Genomic DNA, 24,995 nt, shown 5'->3' on the forward strand with positions numbered 1-24,995 from the left:
TCCTGTCTTTTAGTAATCTAAAAATGGAATCATAAGAGACATAGTCAGCGCTAACGCAGATATCAAGTGTATGCTCACACTAATGGGAAGCAGAGGCCCGTGTAAGTACAAATATACATTTCTTATGTCAGGACTGGAAACAGTTTTGGCACCTGAAAATCTGGGTGCTGATGCATAAATTAATTCATCCCCTATGAATCAAAGAACTGTCACACTGAAACTGACACGACTTTGTGTTTTAGTGGACACACACACACACACACACACACACACGCATCAAACAGGACGCACACACTTTGGCAGTCAGTTTTCCAGCGAGCCGAGCTAACAAGTTGCAGGTTATTAGAAATTCATTACTCGCATCAGAAGCCCAGAAGTGTCTCATCACTGAGACATGAAACCGCAGTGTGACAACAGCGAGACAGCTGATTAGTTTCCAGACATCCAGCGTCGCGTCTTGCGCATAGGGTGAATCCACACGAGTCACCTAAAGCTGTTAATAAAGAGGATGCTATACAGTATGTGTCTTTCCTTTCAAAACCCGCTGACGACTTGTCATAAAGGACAACAACAGCAGGCAGACCTTTCTGCACGCTGGTTCAAGTTGGCAGATGCAACGTGCACATGTCAGGGCTGTTGCTTGGCTGTTTGCACACAGACAGACATAAACCTGGGCTGATGTTGACATGTAGAGTATTAATTATCTTCAATAAAGGCGCCCCCACTTTTAAAAAAGATAAAATATAAGTAAAACACACACACACAGACAAATTCTAGGAGTGGCAGCACCATGTTAGTGATATCTTCTTAGCATAAACCTTGTTCAGCCTACTAATAGTATGCCAGCATGTATGTTTTTTTGGGGACTTTTTTATTTATTCCAAACAAAGAATACATGAAGATCCACATACGTTCACAATCTGACCAAGTTTTATCATTTGTCTCATCGGATTCCATCGTGTTTCAAATGTTTTGAAAGTCTTGCCGTAGTTTTTTTTCCATAATAAAGAACTTTTTTACTCTCCATTGCATGGAAATTTTTGTAGTGTTACTTACTACTGTTTAAACTTGATGTCCATCGGTTGTCATTAAAATGTACATCTGGAGTACTGGAGTTGAACAGTCCTTCTACCCATCTATTTCTCCGTTTGTGGCTGCGGATGATGTGTAGCAATGCAGTTTTATCCAGTTGATTAAATCTTTGCTCGAGTGAAACTGCAATTAAATAACATTTCATCAGAAAGCAATTCTCTGAAGCAACTCCAAGTCCCCCATTAACCACCACCTTCAGGTACGACGCTGTCTTTGAAAACCACAGTTGCTGCATCAATCGAATCGTCACACTGCTTCGTCTGAATGGTAGGCTCTTGGAAGTCGTTGGTATTCCGCTCAGTTTGACTCTATATTTAGCACCTGTTCTCCACGGGGCTATGTTAGATTGTGGTGAAATGACCTGTCGGTGCACTGCGTGTGCACGCGTGTGTGTCTCCATGTCCCTGATTCTCTGTCGTTGAACATGTAAGCAGGAAAAGAAACAAAGAGTCATGTGAAAACCGCTGAGGTATAAAAGATTAAAATATGCAAAGCAGAAACACCCGCATTGAAGCTGCATGCCACACACAACACATAACACGCAGGCTAAGGTCAGGGCCAGGGCACATATTAACTGCTTAGAGCAGCCACACTTCCTGCTTCGAGACCTGCGTCTCAGATGCCGCTCACAACTCGACTTCTTGCCTATTTATTTCTTTTTTTCCATTTCAATGTAAAATAGACATTGAAAATGACCTGTTGTTACAGTGATGGCGTCTATATTTGTCACAAATGTCACCGACACAATGTCACAATGTCAAATATTTGTTTTAAGGTAAAAGCAGACCCTGATTGTGAGGTATGTAAAGCAATATGGAAGTATATGATACGATCACTTTCAAAACGTGGAACGTAGCGGTAGCTCTGCTGAAAATGTATCAATAAGACAGCTTTCAGTGCAATAAGACAATAAGTCATAAATATAAAGTGACTGGAGTGACTATAGAGTTGTCTCAGTTTTTATTCAGCCCCAGTTTGTCTTGCATAATGACTGCAGCTACAGATGGTGCCACTGCTGTTAAAACCCTGTATATATTACTTTTTTCTTCTTCGGTTTTTTTGCCCTCCAAGTTTGAGAACTTTGGTCACAGTGACACACTACACAGCTTGGGTTGTAATCATGCTTAAAATGTGATGTCTGACCTCGGCATTAGAAGCACCTCAATCATTAGACACAATGCTATGAGTCCCAAATATCGGCCGAGTATTATTAGTCTGGCACCTAAATGAAAATGAAAAAAAAATTGATGATTTATGGTTGAATAACTCCAACTAGGCACCTTACTAACAGAATACAGTAAAGATATTTAATTAATAAACATTGTTAATGGCCTGTAAGCACCCTGCTCTCATCTCACACCATCTTCCCTGATCCTTTTCTCTTCCCATTTCTCATGACACATGATTTTTTTTTCCTTGCCCTTGCATCCACTCCTCATTATATCATCAATTTCACTCTCATTTTAATCCAACATACCGCTTCCACCATCCCTGATCCTTCGTCCCCCCCTTCTGATGCAGCATAATTATCTGGTCATTATTATCAGAATCATTCTGTTTCCTCATTATAAACCCATCTGCCCTGCTCTGCGCTGCTCTGCTCTGCACATGAAAACAGAAACTGAAGAAAACACACTCTCTCTGTATCTCTGTCCCACACACGATCTCATCACTGGAGCCACTTGAGTGACTGAGCACATCAGTCCTGAGTAATTATGTTGAGAGTGAGGTAAAGATGTTGGACTAATCTAGTGAGATAGCTCAAGGAAAGAAAAAAAACAAAAAAAAACGCACTACATTCGCCCTGATCTAGATAAAAATGGTGTTTTTGCAATGGCATACACATTTACAGTTGCATTGTTCTCAGTCTGACACCTGCTAATTTTAATCCTGTCACAATCAGAACAGTCTGTCATCATGTGGCATCACGATATTACATAAGTGACCAGACACGAGAAAACCCAGCAACATGTCGGCCCAGCACAAGTCGTTTTTTTTTACAGAATATGCAAATTTAAATCACAAAGAAGCTGCTCAATGCTTCAAATCACAGTATTGTGGTTCTTAAAATCATAACCTTTGTGTTTGAATTTGGGTTTGTTTGATCACAGTGAACCGATACCTAATTGGGTGTTGTGATACCACATTGCAGTGCTTCTGTTGTTTTTTGGCCAATGGCTACTTTATATGCAGGCTCATTACTGTTATGACAAGGGAAAATGCATTGCAGAAGAAATAAATCGTGGGTGTAACAGCGCAAATCTTCGGCTGTACTCCTTAACCAAGACAGATGCTTCTAGTCATGCCGACGCCCATCTCACTCCTGCTATGCTACGGAAATGCTACGAAAGAAGACGCCGCAACGTGTAGCCACAAACTTTCTCCAGAGCTTATGTACAACAAACGTTTGGATTCTTTAGCGGCCCGAAAAGAGAGTGGCAGGACATGAGGGTAATTGGACAGACAGTGCAGTAGTTACTTCTGAGATGGCGACATGGCGCCCGTGAAGAAAAGAAAGCACCCCCCCCGAACCTCTTATTAACCTCCTCTCATTAAGCTCATCCAGCGATAGACTGATCCATCCACACTACACCACAGAGCCGCTGAGATGTATTTTTTTTTAAATGTGATATTAGAATTATGTATCTATCTTTGATCCGTCTAACTCTTAACTATATGTTTTTCATATTTATGAAATGCATATTCATATTTCATTTTATTTTTCTCTGTTCAAACTACTACAATAGTTTATGTCCTGTGGGCTAACAGATATCGGATGTCACTGACAGCTACACTGGGAGGGGGTTGGACTATGTAAATATGATGATACTATCATATATATATATATATATATGAATACATATATATATATATATATATATATATATATATGAATACATTTAATGAAATGTACATCACCAGCTAGATTAGTGAATTGCAAAAGCGCCTATCAAAGAGCTTTTCATATGGTTAGACGCTGTTGTGATGATCTCTAAAAGCTCTGTTCTGAGAGCCAAGCCTTTTAGCACCGTGCAGTCAAGCTCGCAGTGGCAGGCAGTCGGTGCCTGTGTTTGTGGGACCATATGTGTGTGTGAAGTGACACAGACAGTGGAACATTTGATCTTCAGCTCTGACGTGACTACTGTCCCGTAGTTAACGGAGGATTTAAAGGACGATCACAGCCATTAGCTGCAGTTTTCGGAGTAACCCTGGATTTCCACTGGACGCGGAACGGCCGCGGAACGGCCGCGGCGCGGTTCTGCTTCGTCCTCTCCCAAACGTCAATCCCCACCGGGCGCGTTACGGCAGTGGCGCGGAGCCTTGGGAGCCAGCGGTATTCACGGAAGATCGCGCGATAATCTCGAACGGACGCGAGATCCCGCGATAGACTGTGTGTATAAAGGAAACAACAACAACACAGCTTCTTTCATTTCTCCACTTCCATAATCAGTCTCTCGTCGTCCATTGTCTCCGAGACCCTCGGATCAAATGACTGTTGACCTGGGAGCACCGGTTATGACGTAACGTTGAGGTGAAGTTGTGACCTGCGTATTGTGTTTTATTTTGAAAGGGGGGCGGAAGTGTTTTACTTTGATACTGTGTCGGACTTCCTGTCTTGTGCGATCTGCTTCGTTGAAATTTACGAGGTTCAGCAGCGGCAACGGAAAAAATAGAACTGATTCCTATCGATAGCGCTGCGGCGCGGCGAGCCGCTTCTGGGCCGCTGCTGATCCGCGCTGCAGCGCGGCCGGTGGGAATGCTCACATTGATTAGAATGGAAGCGATTTGCAACGGCTACCGTTCCGCGGCCGTTCCGCGTCCAGTGGAAATCCAGGGTAAGACGTTTTGCATGCGAGCTCTCTTGAGAATGTAGATTTTCCTGTAGAGTTTCCACAACTGAGTTTAGTTAACAGTTATATAAACTCACATGCACACCCTGAATGCCAGGCTCAACCAGAGGTTTGAGAAGAGACGGTTAATAATAAAAATATGTGTTCTTGTATGAAGAACCAATGGGGTTGCCCTGGTGTCCCTATCAACTAAAGTCTGTATTTTAACATTGAACCGTCCTCACACTCAATCTTACAACACATCTACACTCACCAGCAACTTTATTAGTCACACATCTTCGACTGCTTGTTAACACAATTATGTAATCTACTAATCGCCTGTACCTAAGGGCATGCAGAATTGGTCAAGGCAACTCGCTGAAGCTGAAACTGAGCATCAAAATCGGGGAGACAGTTCATTTAAGTGACTCTGAACTTTGCATGGTCGTTGGTGGCAGATGGCTGATCTAAGTATTTCAGAAATTGCTGATCTACTGGGATTTTCTGCACAAAAAAAGAGAAAATATCCAGTGAGTGGCAGGTCTCTGGGTCTACATGCTTTATTGATGCCATAGGTCAGAGGAGAATGGTCAGAATAGTTTAAAATGACAGTAACTCAAATACCACTCCAGTCAGTCCCTGAAAGCCCAACGCATCAAAGCTTTAAGCAGAAGAGGACCACACCACGTGCAACTCCTGCTACTTTATTATGTGTCCTCTGTACCTAATATAGTGGCCATGAGTGTATATGTAGCATTTTTTTTCTACCACACACATTCACACACTGCCGGCAACAGCTCTTAGGAGCTGGGGATCGAAGCCACCCTTGAAAAAAAAATCTATAAAAAATTAATTGTATACAGTATTGGCTTCCTATCCCTGTCCCCTTGCTTCCTCTAACCTCAGCTGGTTGTCACCATATATCCAAACGTATTGTTTGTGTCATTACACATTTAAAGCATGTTATTACATAAAATAGCTGCTAACCTCTGCTTAGGTGTAGAGTAGTCTGGAATATTGACAAATCTCCAGTTTTTAATCATTTTTCTACATAACACGAAAGGAGAGCGCGTTTGTTAGGAGATGACGATGAGTGGTATTCAGCATCACCTTAAAAAATGCACCCGTTAAACTAGGAACTATTTGACCTTTAAATAGAAAGTATGTTGTCGGACGCTCACACAAACATGCTGACACACACACACACAGCTCCAGCTGTGCGACAGATTAAAGATTAAGAAAGGATGAATCTGTCTACACGCAACGGATCACAACATAAGCACACACGTGCAGTTGATCTCCAAAGATGCATCCTGCATACAGGCACAGATAGGTTACTGATGTATGCTGTCGGTGGTTTACTGATCCAGGAACACCCACCAGATTTCCTTCTTTCTTGTCTATTTCTTGCCTGTTCTTCATCAGAGGTTTCATATGCCACCGTCCCTTTTTTTTTTGCCACTCTGCAAAGCATTATGTTTAGGGCCATCTGCTTGATGCTTTCATTTTGTCTGCAATTTCTGAACCCAAGGCAGCGCCGTACACCGTGTATCATAGTCTCGTTTGAAGGAAAAGAGCTTGTCCTATGATGGACAGCACATGCTCCAGGGAAGACATTTGTCTATACGTTCAGATGTGTTTTAACTGTCAGACGGTTGTCTTTAGGGTGGGTTTAGCTGTGCTCGGATCATGATGAGCGATGTTATTTTTTGTGATGAATAAAGGAAAATGACTAATTTATCTAATTAAGCTTGGCTGTCAGCCACCGTGCAGCTTCAAGGGAGAAAGAACACAGGTTAATTTGTGGAAAATAGAGCAGAGAATTTCGTTTTAATTCATCTCCAAGAAATGACTGGGAGAGATAAATGTAGTAGAATAAAGAGAGAGAGGAACAGAGAGAGATAAATGGAAGGAATAGGAATAGGAGGAAGAAAGACTTTACTGCATAGACACGGTTTCCCACTTTCATGCCTGTTTCTGTGCTCTCACTGTCAGTCAAAATAACTATCTGAGAGCGAACCTACTCTAATTCCAAAGGAAGTGATCCCCAAAACACCTTTAGACTTAAATCCATCACAGATTCCTCACTGGATGCAACTGAACAGGACTGAATGGGCCTCAAAACACACACAAAGACCAAAATAAGAGGGTCTCAGTAATTCTAACCTAATGCAAACCTCACTGAAATGTATTGTGACAGACTGGGATGAGCCGAGAGGATGGTTGATGTCGGTGAGTGTCCTCACAAAGATAGAAGTGCATGTGTGTGCAGGTGGCCAGTGGTGTGTGAGGTAAATATTATTGCTCTGTCCCGCCTCCAGGATAACGTCCCACATGGCTGGTGATGACTGACAGCTGCTTTTGAGTGCTTTCTTCGATGCCTCTTAGCTCCCCTTATCTTCTCTCCTCTGACTTGTCTGGGGTTATTTTCCCCCTCTAAGTGTCTGTAAATGTATAAGAGTGCATGTCTAAATGAATCTGAGAAAATGTGATAACAAGAGTGTTTTCCCTCCCTAAAATTGGGGATTGCACCAATTTTGTACATCATGAATCACCTTTCAATTCATTTAACATTCTTTCTCTCACGATATAAGGAAACATATAAAATAGTTGAGATACTCTGAGGTCAGAGTTTCCGTCTGAGGTCGATTCTGTGGATTTACTTAAAAAAAAAAAAAGCCTGCCCTTTAAAAGACTTAAGACGAGGAGAGCAATAAAATCAAGATGGGAAATCTTTTTAGACCAAACTTTTGCGTTGCCCGTGCATGGCACCACACTACCTGTGAGAAATCCCCAGAGCTCAGTGCTCAGTTCTTACAGGGAGCAAGTGTTATGAATGGGCGGGCAGGGCTGCCTGAGGCCCGGGGAGAACCGTGAAACACCGGGGAGGAAACACTAAAGTTTTTCAGGCTATCCAGCTCTGGCTGGAGGATGAGTGCTGGCTTTGAGCACGGGGGCCACGGAGCTCTGGGGAGTTCTCGCAGGGAACAAGTGCCATGCACGGGCGGACAGGGTTGCCTGAGGCATGGGAAGAGCCCCGAGAGCTCTGGGTATCACTGGGGAGGGAAAACTATTGTGAGGGAATTAAAAAAATATTGTCTAAAAATATTTCCCACCTTGACCCTACCCGGGATCCATAGTATGCTCTGATCTAAGATGCAAGAAGTTGTTCTTGTGATCTAGATTCACAAATAAGGAAACAACATAATTCATTGGCATATGTAGAACACAAGGTAGCACTTACACAACTTAGCGTGGCGTTGCAAATGCTACTTCATTGTCTGTAAAAGACGCCACATAAGGAGCTGTTCACAAGCCTGTTCCTAAACACATGAAAGACAGAAGCCAGAGGCGCTCATGAGGGTCAAGCTCCTGACACGCCTGTCGTTACTAAGCAACAGGAACCTGGGAGCTTCTAAGATTAGCAGCTTCACCGTATACATTAATACATTAAAGTGAGAAATAGAATCACAAACAAAGACAACAGAGTATCAGCCCTGCATTTTCTTCACTGCTGCTTTATATAGATCCGAAAGACAGGGTACACCCCGGACAGGTCGCCGGGTCTGTGTGTATTCACAACACTAATATTTAAGCATTCTCGGGAAATGTTATGTACCAGAAGCAACCCTGACTTCACCAAATGATTCAGGATCTTGGTCAGGACAATTGAGGTTCCAAGTTTGTTTCAGCGTAAAACAAGCACCAGGTTACAAAGACACATGCACAGTATTTTGGCACAGGCTGAATCTCATCAGTGGAGAATCTGTTGATAGACAAAGTGCTGAGTAGGCACCAGCGGTGCAGTTATTGGGCAGTTGAGGGGATACCGGGCAGGGGTGTGTGGAGAGAGAATGATACTATATTCTGATCCACCTGTTCCCCCGTGATGCCTGCTTTCAGCCTTTTATCATGTGTTACACTGCACGGAAGGTCTCACAGTCTAAAAGACAGGTGTAAAAGAAGCCTTTTTTGCACACACAGTGGTACATTCCTCTTTTCATCGTTGACTGACATGATAGCTCTTGGACACGAGCTGCCATGATAACTTTTGTTTTTTGTCTGACATGCATGCTCCACTGCCCAGACTGGTGGTGCTCAAGTATTGCATATTGCACTTTTAAGAATGCAAATGAGGCCCTTACACTGCAGTTGTTTTTAATGGCACAATGCATAATTTAGATTAATCTCATCGAAAGGGCATCTTTTTAAGTATTCAAGATTGTTTCTCAGACAGTGCACAAGCGCTTTCCTTGTGTCTGTCTCACAGAGGCCAAGGTGAAGTTTGTGCCAGAACGGTAGTGTAGTAGCCAGACCCTGACCTTGACCAAATCACCAGCAGGTTGTAGACACACAGTGGTGTGTTGCAGCTGCTCTCTCTCTCTCTCTCTCTCTCTCACACACACACTTCTCATGGAACCGTCTCTTCATTCCCTACTTCTCTCCATTTCCTTTCCCAACCACTTACAACACCACTATTTCTCTCTATTTAGCCTGTCCACTACACCGGGGAGGCACTAGTTTTTGTGTGTATCCACCTGTGTGGGTGCGTGTGTGTGCACCAGACTGAGTTGATGGGTTGTGATAGGTCTCAGGGAGAAAGCCAGACCACAGCAGTTAACACTGACCTCTCCATCGGTGTGTCTCTCCACCTCCCACACAACTCTCTCTCTCTCTCTCTCTCTCTCCCTCCCTCTCTACATGCCTCTCATTTTCTGTTAGTCATATCCCTCTCCTCATATACTGATTCTCATCTCTCAGTTTCCTCTTTCTCCTTCACACTTTCCACACTATCTTTATTTTTTTTACCATAATCCCTGGTCCTTTTGTTTGTCTTTTTTGTCCAGAGTGCTGGCCCGATAAGCAAGTTCATGTTATAGCTCTGCAGTCCCCTGCCTTCTCTCTCTCTCTCTGCAGTGTAACTCTGCATTTCTTTCCTTCTTCCACCTCCTTTTCGTCTTTCACCTTAAGGCATCTACACACTGTGCGATAACAGGAATCTTTCAGTTTCACTACATGTCAATCTGTGCTACTGTGACTATATAATATACGTTTTAAGGCATGACAGATTGTGCCATGATTACCTGGTTGATCATAGAAGTATGTCAAAGAAAAAAATAGACAGTGTACAGCTGTGTTAACTGCTCTCTAACGCTCTAATTGGGCAAACTGTGCTCTGAGATGAATGCTAACATCAGTCTGATAAAGTGCTCACAAAGGCGATGCTGATGTTTGGCAGGCGTTACATTTTCTGACACTTGTGTTCTTGCCAGTGCCATGCTAATCACGTGGTTCTAACTGCTCAAATTACTACGTTGACCTACCGATGGCACTAAAATGCCAAATGAAGCATTTTGCCCAAGTGACACACGAGAGACGGATACATGTGAGCAATTCCAAGGCAGTCTGTCCATTTTCTTGTTGGCATTTCGCTCAAACGAGAACCTGATGTCACTGTGTGATTCATCCTCCATTAATGTATGTACAAACATCGCTGCAGTGCATCTGACAGATGTTGGGTTATTATGTCCGGGCCAAAACGGTGAATCTGCCAAATGACCAACGTCACAAGCGATCCTTGTAAGCATAACAGGACTGCAACTGCGATGCTACAATCTGATTTTCAAATACTGCCCAGATTTGTTTTATGCATTTGGTCCCCAAACATATACTTCAGTCATTGCTGAACAATGGATTTAATTCAGTAAACAATCAACAAATCCTTGAACCTTTCTCGCGTCAGTCGACTTTTGTTAGAAGTAACCTGTAATTACAGAGAGTAGGAGGCCTTTCATGCTCAGCTTCCATCAACAGCAGCGTGTCCTTGAGATGCCACATGCCCTCTCTCCAAACTACGGCTCCCGTGCCATCATCCCGCTCTTCTCCAACCTGTCAATCCATCTGTTCGGTGTCTTCACACTCTTTCCACTTGATCAACTCTCCCCCATCTGTTCCCCCCCCTCCCCTACATGAGACACTCTCCCCTTAATTTCTTTCATTTGAACACTGCCCCATCCTATTACCATCCCTCCGTTCCTCAGCTGTCTTATCCATTACCGTCTAAACATAAACTTCAGTATGCTTCGATGGTTCTGTCTCCATGACGACATTTCCTTCATCTTCTCTTGTACTTTTTTCCCTGTATTTCTTTTCTGTCCTCCCTCCCATTGTCACCACTGTAATTTCTCAACCCCCCCCCCCCGCATGACTTTTCTTCTGTTTCCTCACTCTCCCTCACCTGCCTCCATCAACTGTGAATTGGTCAGTGCTAATTCATCTGGTGTGTGTGTGTTTGTGTGTGCAGTGATCTAGCATTGTAATATGACTCACTCAACACACACCTGTATGCATGCAGGCAGGCACACACACACACATGGACGAAAGCACACACATTTCCAGCAGCCGCAAAGGCAATGACACACCATATATCCATCCCTCAACACTTGACTGACCCTGAATCTCATTATTGTGTAATTTCACAGGTGAGGTTGGTATTTTATTGTTTAATTCAATACCACTTCATTCTTTACACCCTGGTTTTTCATTTAGTTTTCTCTACTGTTTCTATCTGCAATGATTATCAGTTAAAGGCTTGTTATTTAGCAGCAGCAAATTTAATTGTGAACAAACATAGTGTCAGTAAAGTATTCCCAGACACAAATAAATTCAACAGGCAAACGCTATCTACCTTCAAGTCGCCCGGCAAATTAAACCCAGCACCAAACCCTCTTCCATGCCTCTGACTAATATAACAGCCTGTTTCTATCTCTATTTATTTCTCTGACGCTATCTTTCTCTGTGGGCCCTTTCAACTTTTAATTAATTCATTGAATGCTTTCTGGCATGACATGTAGATCCCCTTTTGCCAAGCACATTCACTAAAGCTCACATTCAGGGTTGTGATAAGCACACATAATGGGGATTTATCTGCAGAATTGCGGGCATTGGCATTCAGACTTAAGTGCTTGTGAGACACCTCTGAGGCGGCTTCATCTTCAGGGTGGGGTTTGTGTGCCAGTATTTCGAACATCATTTCTGCTTTGGAGACAAAGACGCCCGGAGAACAGCAGCCACTGTACAGTTCTGATTCATTTTCTATTAATTGACCAACATAAAGATTGCAAGTTCATTCAATTTATTCTAACTAGTATTGTCGTCGGCATAGGCAGCTTTTTAAGCCTCCGGCCATTTTCAAATTAGAGCGGTGGTAATGTCATCCACTTAGGAGGAGGGAAAAAAAAGAAATCAATGTATTGTACAACTAATGAATTAAGAGTACAGCAGTGATGAGGCCATTACATGGTCGTACTGCACAGCTTTTTTTTCTCTCCTGCTTATTTGATGTATTTCTCCAGACATACAGAGCCTTCAGCTTCTTCAGAGGAGGAAATGTGACCACCCTACAGGAAGTGCCAGTAAACACAACGTTTTTAATGACAAAAATCAAGGCAAGTTGAAAGTTGTGTAAGATAGAGGGGGTTCATCCGCACAACTCCAAGCTGCAGGTCGCAGGGGATAATTTGCGGCAAAAATGTTGTTACATTGGCTGAACACAGAAAATTGATCCCATATCAAAGATAGTGGCGTGCAATTGATAATTCAAGCACTTACCTGAGCCTGGAATCAAAATAAGACAAATCACAAATATCATAATCCAATTTTTTCTTTTTTTTTTTGCTGACTCAAAACATAAAAGAGTTCAGAGAAAATTAGAATTACTTAGGTTAATCACACTTTGCGTGGCATCACTGCACTCTAGAGTCATGTTACAATAATGAAAATTCGCACAATGCATTATCCTTCTGTAAGTATTTGCGTGTGCAGTAAATGTCTAGTTGGAATAGATCAGTTGCAGCTGCACAAGCATGTCTCTTTCCCTTGAAATCCACGGTCGTTGGAGAACTGTAGAAAGTACAGCATAACATGCTCACGATAAAATAAGGTGTTATATTTATCGGTTTGAAGACCTGCTTGATTTCCTTTAGTTTACCACTCTCCAACCTTCACTGTGTTTCTTCCTCACCCCAATTTTACTCTTTTAAAATTTCCAAAGGTTAAACGAGTCTTGAATCACTACACATGAGTTCTCTCTGGTCAATGTTGGGCGGCCACCCACCGTGCTCTTTGTTCATGTCCCCTGGAGGCATAGCAGAAAATCTAGGAAGAGACGTTTGAATTACTTTCAAATCTATCCACAGCTTGTCTCTGAGGCACAGCGAGCAGACAGAAATCCTCCCATAGAGACTATCGGTAAGAAATGATTTATAAAGACAAGTGCGCCTTTAATGTGCACCAGTCAGAGCCTACTCTACTCTCATTTATTGTCAAATATCCATACGACTGAAGTGATTTTGCAGCGATTCGGCAAAAACAAATTAAAACTGCATTTCGTAAAAGCCACGGCTGCATGTCTAGATTCTCTTATATGTCCAGATTTAGACTGTTTTATTTTGAGGAGGGCGAAACACAGACTGCTCCCACGACAATGTGATGGTGTGAGCCAGTTCGGAATCATCTGATACTGCAGGGACACAACAGTGCCAGTGAATTAATGATAATCATAAAAATGTCATCACTATGCCCTTCAAGAATTAGCATTTTTTCGTATTTTGTGTCGCTTTTTCGGAAGGGGCTTTAACTGATTTTTGTTTCATTGTTGACGTTTGCTGTAGCTTTGGTTTGGTTTAACTATAAAACGTTCAAATCTTTCAAATCTTTTATTCCATAGAGTTGGGAGATTAGCTTTTTCATGGGTGAAGAATTGCCCTCTTGATAACCTTGGGCCTAGGTATACTGTATATAATTCAGTTCAGCCACAATGTCTTTGTAGTGCAAAGACTCCAGCAGTGTACCTCACAGTCAGTTGATCTGTAATTTGTGTACACATTCTTCCTCGGTTTTCTTATAAAAGCAGCACAGAAACTAATCATGTTTCACTCACTCCCTGCCTTAAGTTTGCCTCTCCTTCTTTGTTTGCTCTGTCCATTTCTGATAACTTTCAGTCCATCTCTGTCATTCCCCTCTGCATCTCTGCTGCTCCCTGAGCTGGAGTATCAAACTAAAAATGAATTAAAAACTCAATGACTGTATAATTATGTAAGAAAAAAATATTTTTTATATATATATTTATTGTCATCTGCATTTTCTTCTCTTCTCTTGTCTCTTTATTGAGAGCTGTCACACATATAAACACAAATAAATCACTTTGAATTGTATGTATTTCCTATTGTACAGCCTCCATCACCACCTTGCTAAATGACTATGTTACATCCAGGTTACTGTTAATAAAGGTATTGCAGACAATGTAAAGCATGGAATATGTTTCATATTATTATTATTATTATTATAATTTGATTTAATGTTCTGAAATCTCATTGTAATGTGTGTGTTACGTTCAGACTCACAGTGCTCGTACTTCTAGCCGATTCCTACCACTGGGTTAGATCTAAGATCAGCCTACATTCATTATTTGGTTTTGAAAAGTAACATCTTGTAGGTTCAAGTTTATGGTTATGAACTTGAACCTTCTTATTAGTCTAAAGGAAATATGAGAGTAAGCGTTGAGAGGAAATGACCCGACTTGCCCAAGAAAGAAAAAGGATATAGAAAATATAAAGGTGGCTTGAGCCTAGTTAATCAAATCAACATCTGTACCCTTTTACTTTATGCTGCTTTTTATTGCTTCATTAAACCAATGCTTTTTTTATTCAGTCAAAAATCACACTGCACTGCTTTTCATATGTGTAATTACAAAATTGATATAACAGCAAGCTGCAGTTCTGTGCTCAAGTCCCCTTTGTGCTCTATTTCCCTACTCAAAAAAATACGAGTCAGTTAACCACAGCCAGCTTAGTGACCAATTTCAACGGTAATAGTTCAAGTATGAGTGAGAGTAGAGTGGTTAGAAGATGGTGATTTAACTATTATGCTGAAACAGTAACAGGATAAATTAAACAAAGCCACCTTTAAGCTTGGGGCTAATGCAAGCGTGGTACAACTACAGTATGACACGTTTCTCCTGTGAAAAGGAGAACATTTAGTGCAGCATTTTAGTAACAGAAGAGCAAAAGAAATCTAGTAACAGACAGAACAGAGAAAGAGTAAAGATGCATGAACCGTACATGAGGGCATATATCAGAAAATGGAGAAAGGGAGACACGGTTGCTCCACGTTTGGCACCTTAATGTCATTTTCAGGTTTTCCTGAGGCGAAACACAAACACACACACACACAGGCCCAGTATTTCCTTTCTGTATTTATTCCTGTTTCTGTTTTTTCTAATTCAGCTGTCACCCCACCAGCCTCTTCATCACAACCTCATTCTCTCTTTTCTGTCCACTCGTCATTTCCCCCTCCTTTTATTCCCCTTACTCTATCGTTACTGTGGCATTTTAATCCTGCAACCATTTGCATTAGTGTTCAAAATCATGTATTGTAGAGATAGAAACAGACAAACACAGAGAAGGAAGAAAGATAGTCCGTGTGTGTGTAGCATGTGCAAGTGACTGTTGACCGGATGCCAGTTGGCATGTGGTGCACAAGCTGTCCTAATGAAGTGTGCATGACACCCCCATCCCCAATCACCTCCAGTAACTAGTTCAACCAATAATGAGAGAAAAATAACAAACCTTCAGTGTCATAAAATAGCTATTTTCAGCAAAATATCAACAAAACAAGAGAAATTGAAGGAAATTGCTAATGAAGGTTATTTTAACAATGGAAACCTTGCTGTGGCTTGTCAACAATAAATGAGTGCATGATCAGAAAATTTCATGGTTTAAAAATATGGAGTAATTGTTATAAATGAAGCCATTTTTTTTTCTCTAAAGGTATTTGGCAGGATATTGTATCTCCTCACTAATAACCTTTGAATTTTGATCCAGATTTTAGTCAAATAAAATGAAACGGCTCAAACAAGGACATTGAAAGGAATGGTTCCACCGCTTCTGGATGTATGGCAGTCACTGAACTCACCACTGACTCACATCACTGCTGAATCTGAGTGTCATAACACAATGAATCACATCTTCTGTCAATAACTTCCACTAAATGACTTCTTGACGACGTTTTTACATGCTTATCGAGAGTAATCAAAGGAGCAACACTCATAAGATTCTTTGCTAAGTCAATACAGCCGTTGGACGAGCAAATACTTAATCTAATCCTTAGTCTGCTGTAATCAAGTGGCTCAAGTCCAGGCCAATCTCAAGATCAATATCACTGCTCAGATTGAAACTTGAGTGAATAGCAATACTGGACACACACGTCAATTAGGCCAAATGCCTCATGATTGAACTCATTTTTGCTGCATGTTTTATACTCATTTCTCAGCCCGCTTTGAAATACTAGACTGATCTCAACACGTAACAACACGTGTAGTTTTGGAGCAAATGTCACAACTAATATAAAATATTGTCATAAAACACCTATAGTTGCCACCATTTTCACCTTAACACTGTAAACTGTTTTTCTCGAGTACGTTCTTAACATCAACAAGTGCAGAGCAAGCATGCTATATAAACAACATACATGTCATGGAGACTTCTGTATTTATCCATGCACTCACTCACTCATTCATGCATGTGTATTAAAAGGTGCAGAATGTACTTTGTGGTGGATATTTAGTGGAGTGCACAGGTACAGTATGTACACACGTTCACACGCTTTGTCATTGTCAGGCTTTAAAGACGTATTTAAACAGCTTAACAGGATCAGTTTGGCAAACAGCTGATTCATCCTGACCGTCGTTGTCAGAGTTGCCAGTTCATAACGGGCTGAGAGGGAGAGATGGCGTCAGACAGTTGTGCTGTCAACACTCCTGCTGGGGTGCCTTGCTCAGGGGCACCACAGCCCTTGGCCCACCCTAGAATTGAACCAGCAACCTTCCAATTCCTTGGTCCATAGACATGGACAAGGCCTGTCTTTGTGTGTGTGTTCTAGAGAGTGAGCACAGCTACATGTATGACATGAAGAAGAAAAGACATACCATCTGTGCACTGCTTAAATACACACACACACACCTGCTCCAGCCAGCAGGGGCACTGCTGAGTATGGGCTTTAACACTCACACACTTGCAAGTCCTCACTTTGCTTAATATTAAAAAAAAAAAAAAAATTCACCAGAGCATCTTAGACATGATTTTAGCTTGATTTAAATCACGACTAACAGGGGACCTGAAAACTGTCCCCTGTTCAACGTGGAGTCCCCTGTTTGTGAGTGTGTAACAACACCAAAGTCCCCTGTTCTACTGGTTCACAAGTACACACGCACATACACACATACTCCGAAGACTGCCCTACCCACACACTCTGATATAACACGCAGTGATGCACACAGATTACATATACTTAGATTATGTCCGTGCACATCCACTCTTATATACACTACAGCCTAAGACTTCATTTACTGAAAGCAAGTCATAAATTGAGCTTGTTTATGTGCCTTCACTGCACCCAATGGGAAATAAAATATCTTTGGCTCCATTTAATGGGCTATAAGATGCCCGCTTTTGATTTGCTGCAAAATGGTTGCCATTGTCCTTTGACATATCCTATGGGATTATGCAAAATTGTTAAATGAGTCTAGTTTATTGCGAATCACAGTGTAAGCGCCGCCTGAATACAAAGACGTCTCCTTTTCTTCCCCCCCCCCGGTATAATGGTTGTTCCCTCTTGTCCTCCGTCTCCGTCTTGTACACACAGGCCATTCTTCTGTTCACGCAGACAAATATTTAATAATACGAGTTAAACCTTCAACAATGGAAAAATAAAATTGCTTATTGACAAACACCTCTTCTCTCATTACAAAAACATTATTTCAACACCGAGTCTTGGCCGCACACTCACACTCAGAGAGCGAGAGAGAGAGAGTTATCCCTCTTGACTTCTGCTGCAGCTGTGCCAGTCTGTCACCTGATTCTAAGCTCCTTTTCTCTGCCAGTGCACCCACTGTGAGAGGAGTGAAATATGCAAGCAAAGCTATCTGAGCACTGACGCCACATAAATTAACAGGGGACAGGAAAAAGTAAACACTTTTCAAGAACTTTTTTTTCATCAAACGACGGGCTGCCGCAATATAACTCTCAAACAATAACTCTCACTCTGTTTGAAAAACAATTGCAGACATATTCCATCGCATACAAGTGTAGTGTGTAATGTTTTACCTTTAAGAAAAATAGCACATCATGAACACAAACATGTGGTCATGTGACAGAGTCTGACTGCCTGTGAGGTTGGTTCATGGGATGAAGGGAGGGAGATGCAGAAGTAGGAAGCAACCGTTGGCAAAGGGGGAGAGGATCAGTGTTGTTGTGTGTCAAACGGATCAAACCGAGCGATGACAGAGGGATTACACGGATGTAACTTCATCAAAATGAACGGCAGATTATGATAGATACAAGAATCGCTGGCAATGCTTAATGCAAAACCAAAAATGAATTTACACATCAATGCAGGAACAGCATGTCAACGACCAAAGTCTATTCAAATGGCGGCCGGCGGCCCATAACCAACTTCACCAGAAATAACTGAATAACTTTTCACCGCCCCTCAAAGATTCCTACGTCAATTCCTACAGTAGTCTGATGAGGTCTGATAACAGTGTTAGTTCTTTTGTGTTCTGTAAAAGGCACTTTGAGATGTCTGTGGGTTGTATATGACATATGTTTATCTTTTTTCAAAGAGAAACACATGCTATATTTAAATTTTAAGCACTTTGAGTTGCACCTGAGATGACAAACACGTTTATTTTCAATGTAAAACAGTTGCAGCTAAGGCTGTGCACTTGTTTATGCACTTTGAGGTGTGCAAAGGACAGGTATGAACAAAATATTATATTATTTTTGAAATGCAATTTTCGATGTATGTTTCAAATGTGTCATCACCTGCTTCTTACTGGCTGCAGACAATTAGATTTCTTGGTTTGAAAACGCCGCCCAACTGAGTTTGTAATTGAATATTCCTGCCCGAAAGCATCAGGCCTTGAGGCGAATGTGCACAAAAGTCTAGTATTTGCAATTATGCTGAGCAGTATATCATATTGCCCAGCACCCGTATTATTATTGTACATTCCCTTTTTTTTGCCTGTCAGCTGTGATTAACATGCAAACTTTGGCCTCAAAGCTCCAGCTCGTTCTACCACAGTGAAATTCAGATTGGAGGGAGGGTTCTATCATCATAAGTAGGACAAACAACGCACCGAAATGAAAAAGAGAGAGAACTGTGTCGCCAAAGAGCTGGATATTACACAATATTCAAAGCGAGTGCATGCTGTCACAGTCACACTGTTAGAAATACAATAGGAATAATGGAGTTTTGGCAAAAAGCATACATACATACATAGTTTTTTAAAGTAGCCTCAAATGTGTCATTTCTATTCATAAAGTAAAAAAAGTGATCAACCACACATGCACACCTGCTCAGTCGAGTTACATAAAGGTAGTTCAACTTGTAAACAAACGGCTGAGTGAATGGGAGTTTAATATGTTATTAAATGACTCTTGGTTTTCACAGTGGAAGCCAGAGAGGATCAAAGAGGGGAAAAAAAAGAAAATGACATCAACAGTAAAGGCTTTAAAATGATCATCCGAGGGTTTTTATCATGTTCATTATGGTTTTATCACACAGTTTCATCTGAGAGTAATGTAAGAACCAACGGTTTCTATTAGTTGTCAGTAATAACTCTTGTTTTAAAGCCGCTGGCTGTGGCCGCCCCACTCTGCTCTCACACTTGCACTCGCACACCCTTTCATGACCCTGCTCTGTATTCAACATGAGTAACTTCCTTAGTTTAAGGAGATGCATGGCTCTCTCTCTCTCTCTCTCTATGTTTGTGTGTGTACATTCTGAAGGAGGTTTTTAAATCAAAGCTATCTTTGTGAGGACATGTTGACAGCTTTTTGAAGATTAAGACCTGGTTTTAGGGTTAAGGTTGGTTAAGGTGAGGGTAAGGGTTTATGAGTGTCCTCGCGAAGAATGATGTACAAGAGTAATGCGTGTGTTTGGTTGTTGGCCCCTGATACTACGTTGGCAGTCCGTTGTTATTACCCCAATTAATAAATGTATGAATATAATGATTAATAATTCACAAGCCTTGCTCCTAGCAGCGCAAAACATGGATTATTTGAAGAATAAAAAATACCAGTGAGTTTGCCAGTGAGTGTTTAAACAGACTATATGATAGTCTGTCTTCACAGCCCGGCTGAATTTTTATGGACCGTACACATTTAATGCCTCATTGTAATTTTATAGCTATGATAGATAAAGTTTTGTCTTGGTATTTTTGCGTTTTCGGCTCGGACTGCAGTACAAGAGCGCTTCACTAGTGCAGTACTAATATAAGATAAGTGAAAGAGATGACCATGGATTTAATGACTTCTGACTTTAAAGCTTAGATCCGTTTCTTGCATCACAGATGGGAGTGGCCCAACACCATCCCTCCATCTTCTGCCGCTTTATGCTCCGCATGAGGGTCAGAGTTTGTGCCGAAGTTAGAGTGTCCAGTTTGCCTAATCTGCATGTCTTTGGACTGTGGGAGGAAACCAGAGAACCTGGAGAAAACATGCAAACTCCATGCAGAAAGGCCCTTGTTCCGACCGGGTCTTCATGCTGCAAAGGCAAGAGCGCTAAACACTACACCAGCCGTGTAGCAGTAGATAAGAGGTCAATGTGAGAGTGACCTTAGAACAAAAACATTGTTCACCATTTGCAACTACCCAGTTGTACACGTCAGTAAAGACGGCACTAATTTACCATCACCATTGTGATATAACATCTTACTGTTTACACCGTCACAGCAGCTATCACACCCGCCTGTGAACAGAGAGAGTGAAGACATCACAGGGCGGAGGAAGGATCAGATAAAATGGAAGGCAGGAAAAGGAGACGGCGGACAAAATGAAGTGCACTAGTGCTGAATAAAAGTGAACAACAATGGCGAAGAGAGAGGAAAAGGACCTCAACATCACTCCCCTCCCCCATGCTCCTCTTCCTTTCACCTCCTCATTTATATTCTTTATATCTTGGTCTTGCTGATCAGTTTCCGCTGGTTATTGATTTGTGCTATAACTGAACAACAGTCATCACATGCCCTCTGAAATCACTCTCTTCTCCGTTTCTTGCTTCTCCCACTGCTCTGCACTTTTCCCCTTAAAGCTGGTTTAGATTTCTGAGCAGGTTTTGCCATTTCTCTCATCAAAGAAAGCAAAAGCACATTAGGGACAGTAATGCCTTTCTACATGTCTCTCCTGTGTATGATCCTTGGGGGCATAAATCTAGTGAAGGCCTTGCTTTATATCTTTTATTACCTACTAATCAGTGCTATAATTATTAGGTGCTTAGGAGGAGCACTAAGAGCCAGTCTCTGTTTACTCATTTGTTTGTTCACTAACGTCTAAGGCTTTTTGTACTGCGACTGTTTAGAGATTTATGGCGTGAGCCGTTCAGGCTAAGCTGAGTTCACAAGCTCCCTGGAAGGGAAATATGGAGCTGTTTTACAACAGACAAGTCACATGAGCATCTGATGGTAAGTGCACTGTATCCTGTAGGAACCTCTGTTCGAAATAAAGCCAAAGTTCTGCAAACAAACTTCTCTGTTTTCGGTGTAGGAGCGTTACAGCGACATGTACAGACCCGGCATGTGTAGTACAGCATTTACAGTCAGTTTGAGTGATTTGTGTGGATGAAGACATTTCTTGAAACAGTGCCGTATTTAACAATAAGAAAATGATTATGGGGGATTATTCTGCTTCACAATTATTTCAAACACAGCTGAAAGAAAAAAAAAAAAAAATTTAGTTTAATAATCTTTATTAATGTGCTGATGACTCTGGACGACTAGAGTCTTTGACACTTGAACACGCCTAAGGAGTTAATCTCATCAGCATCAGTGGGCCAATATGCATGCAGCCAGCTGTTTCTGAATGAATGGAAATCACAACCAGAGATGGGAGCTCATTCCCCCCAAAAAAGAAGAGGAAGTAGAGGATTAACACGTGTGAGTGTCTGTGTCGTATTTTGAAAGGCTGCCACTTGTTCTGTGAATGAAAGTATGTGAAGACGATCTGAAATACATCAATATGAGAACAGGAAGTCGCTTCATGTTTGACTGCAAAAAGATGACCCGTCCAGCTAAAAGCAAAACTAATTTAGAATTTTTTAAATTGATGTAACAACATGAGAAAAAAAAAATATCCAGAAATAGGTTTCAAGTCCAGATAGCAATACCAAAAAAATGTAAATAATACCCAGCCTGAGAAATGACAGATATGGGACCTAAGAGTGTGCATGCTTGAGAGGATATGAAAACAGGCAGTATGAGAATGAAAGCATGATTGAATGCAAGAGCAGTCTCATGCTCGGGCTTCAAGTGTGTACCACTTCCTGTAAGGCACATGGCAAATAATATTTAGTCACAAAAGCTTGTATGGTAATTTATTCAACAGATGTATGTGACCTGCAGGCCTCACAAGAGCACCCTGTCACTATTGTTTGAAGGAGTTTGAGAAAATCTCTCCCCGGAATCTCCGAAATCGTGTTCTTTCTCGAAATGAATTGACTTAAATGTCAGTAGAATTAGTCCCGCTATACCGAAGTGCTGTAGTTCTGCATAAGGTTGTCACAGGACGTTTTTCACCAGAAAGGTCTTCCTCAAAACGTGTTGTTCATCTTACACTCATGTACAAAATAATACGCATTTTTTCCCATAACTGTATTTTCCCCTTTTTGTTTCAAGCTTCTTGTTCCTCGCTCTGAAAAGGAACTCCACTCGTTTTTCTTGTTCTCATTTCCATATCTCTCTATCTCTCTGTTTTCCAGCTCTCAACTAAGAGAGTTGATTCCCCCCCGTTCATCATTAAGAGCTTCATCCCTAAGGCACTGCTTTTATCTGTCTGTCCCATCTACAGTACACACCCAACCACACACTGGATCTTTTTCTTTTTTTTTTTCTTCACGTGATCCATCGTCAGACAATATTTCTTTCTTTCTTCTTTCGATCACACTGGTTCTCACCTTAAGCATGGTGCCATGTTTCAAAAAATGCATGCACTTCATCAATAAATATCATTCTCAAGACTATGCTATAAACCTGTGACAGCACACACACATACAGACACTCTTGTATTGTATTGTATTTCACATTTCTGACATGTTTGAATTGAGTGTGAATGAGTGGAGAACTACTGTTTGGATTCTTGTGTTGCATGTTGCTGCATGGGAACATTTTGTGTGTGCAGTGCAGCACCCGGTGCGTTATTCCGTTGTGAGAACAGAGGGGGACAAAGAACACGAGTTCAGGACAGGGTCGCATAGATAACGGAACATCTTCAGTTGTATTACACGAATATTGACAAATGCGAACAAGCTGATCAATGCGATCGCACAGCCCGCTTAATTGTGTCATTTCTTCACAGTGAAATTTCTCAGCCGTTCTGGGATTTCAACTCGAGGTTCACAAGTCAGTCCGACTGGTTTCACTATAATTTGCAGCTAACAGTATTTCCCACTGGGCTTTTCTTCAGCGATTGAGATATTTTTGGAATATGGTGGGACACTTCTGCTGCCCCGTGTGTGATGCCCACAGGGAGGCTCGTCCAAAAGAAACCTTCAGTTTGAGGGTGGACAAGAAAGTGGCGTGGGGGAGGGGACGGGCATATACAACATCCTTGCACTTGGATGCTGAGTTTATACTAAAAAAAAGAAAATGATTCACAGACTTAAAAAGGTGACCCAAGATTAAGCTTGTTGCCACCAATGTCTCTGATAGCTACGTAAAACATTGTGAAACTATAGCTATTTTCTATTAGGGAGCACATACTACGGATGTTTGGACTTGCTCTAAGAAATAACCACAACAGTTTCCCTCACTGGTTTCACACGGGAGATATGTTTGCCCATTCAGGGATAATCAGTCAGTAAATGTGTTGGTGTTTCTCAGTTAAAGGTGTTTCTATCATGAGTCATCGATCATCTCTTCAGTAAAGCCAACCTTGTGATCATGTCTACGGTATTTGCCAAGTGCCACTAGAAATGTGTTGTTTTGCTGTGGTACAGTGTGGAATCCTTTTTCAGCTTGACAGTATATTCGTAAACATGCAGAGTAACAGTAATCCTCAATGTCATATTTGGCCCAGGCAGCCAAATAAATCAAGCAAGAGGTGAGCTTTACAAGCCAAAAAAAACTCCGCTTGCATTGACTTCCTCTTTCTCAATGTCACGAAATAAAAGTTGAACATTTAAATGTGTTTTGTTTTTTTATTTTTCCTGTTGATGCCCACCTGGCTTTTCCAAAGCATTTGAATTGTTCAACACATTTGTGTGTGATCCAGCTCAACTCATGGACCCTACATTTAGGTAGGATTGCCAGAATATTTAACCAGTATCTTCCACCCGACCTACTCCACAGGCTCACGTCAAAATGATGTCATCTCACGTACCCAAACCTCGTGTATAACCCTACCAAGCACAACCACAAAGCAAGGCCACTCTGGCCGCACGAGTGGATTGACTTGTCATGATTGATTGGTCGTGTGAGAGCTTCACCCCGTCCTCAGCTCCCAACTTTATCTCAATTATATGGTGCAGCTTCCACTTAAAGGCAACTGCTGCACTGAGGCACCTGCTGGCCCACTATTCTGCTCATCCTCACTCGAGAAGGGAATTGCAACAGACGCCTTGGAGCCTCAAAGAGCAGGAATTGCTTCACATCAAATTCACCCTGATTTTCTTTTTCCTCATTATTAAACATTTCTGCATCTTTTATGGATCAACGCCAGTGTGGGAGATTTGATAAGTATACATATATGTGTGTGAGTGGAACAACTGTATATGCATACTGTATGTATGTCTTTAAACCCATGTGAAGACATCTCTGGAGACATGAGCAGCTTTTCTGTTATACGGGATGCAGAATAGCTAGTTTTGTAGATGAGGTGGCAAAGGAGTTCAAATCAATTAATGGCTCCTTTAAATAAACAAAAAGTGACAAGTGGAAAATGCCGTTGTGAAATAGCAGTGAGATCCAAGCATTGTGCTTGCTCAGAAGAAAGACTTTTAACTAAATTAACCTTTTTGGTT

At 41.6% G+C, this 24,995-nt stretch overlaps 2 protein-coding genes across 4 annotated transcripts in view; both read right to left on the bottom strand.

Annotated features, from left to right (window-relative positions):
- zgc:172282 (leucine-rich repeat and fibronectin type III domain-containing protein 1-like protein) overlaps positions 1-24,995 on the bottom strand; it is a 138,283-nt gene that overhangs the window by 69,527 nt on the left and 43,761 nt on the right. The gene's annotated exons all lie outside the window — the stretch shown is intronic.
- Positions 7,833-24,995, bottom strand: part of LOC131462904 (uncharacterized) — a 52,248-nt gene continuing 35,085 nt past the window's right edge. Inside the window, exon 2 of the mRNA XM_058634469.1 lies at positions 7,833-7,940. Within this exon, the coding sequence (XP_058490452.1) occupies positions 7,833-7,940 (108 nt within the window). The remainder of the gene's footprint in view (positions 7,941-24,995) is intronic.

The sequence above is a fragment of the Solea solea genome, chromosome 7, assembly GCF_958295425.1.
Source record: "Solea solea chromosome 7, fSolSol10.1, whole genome shotgun sequence".
NCBI lineage: Eukaryota > Metazoa > Chordata > Actinopteri > Pleuronectiformes > Soleidae > Solea > Solea solea.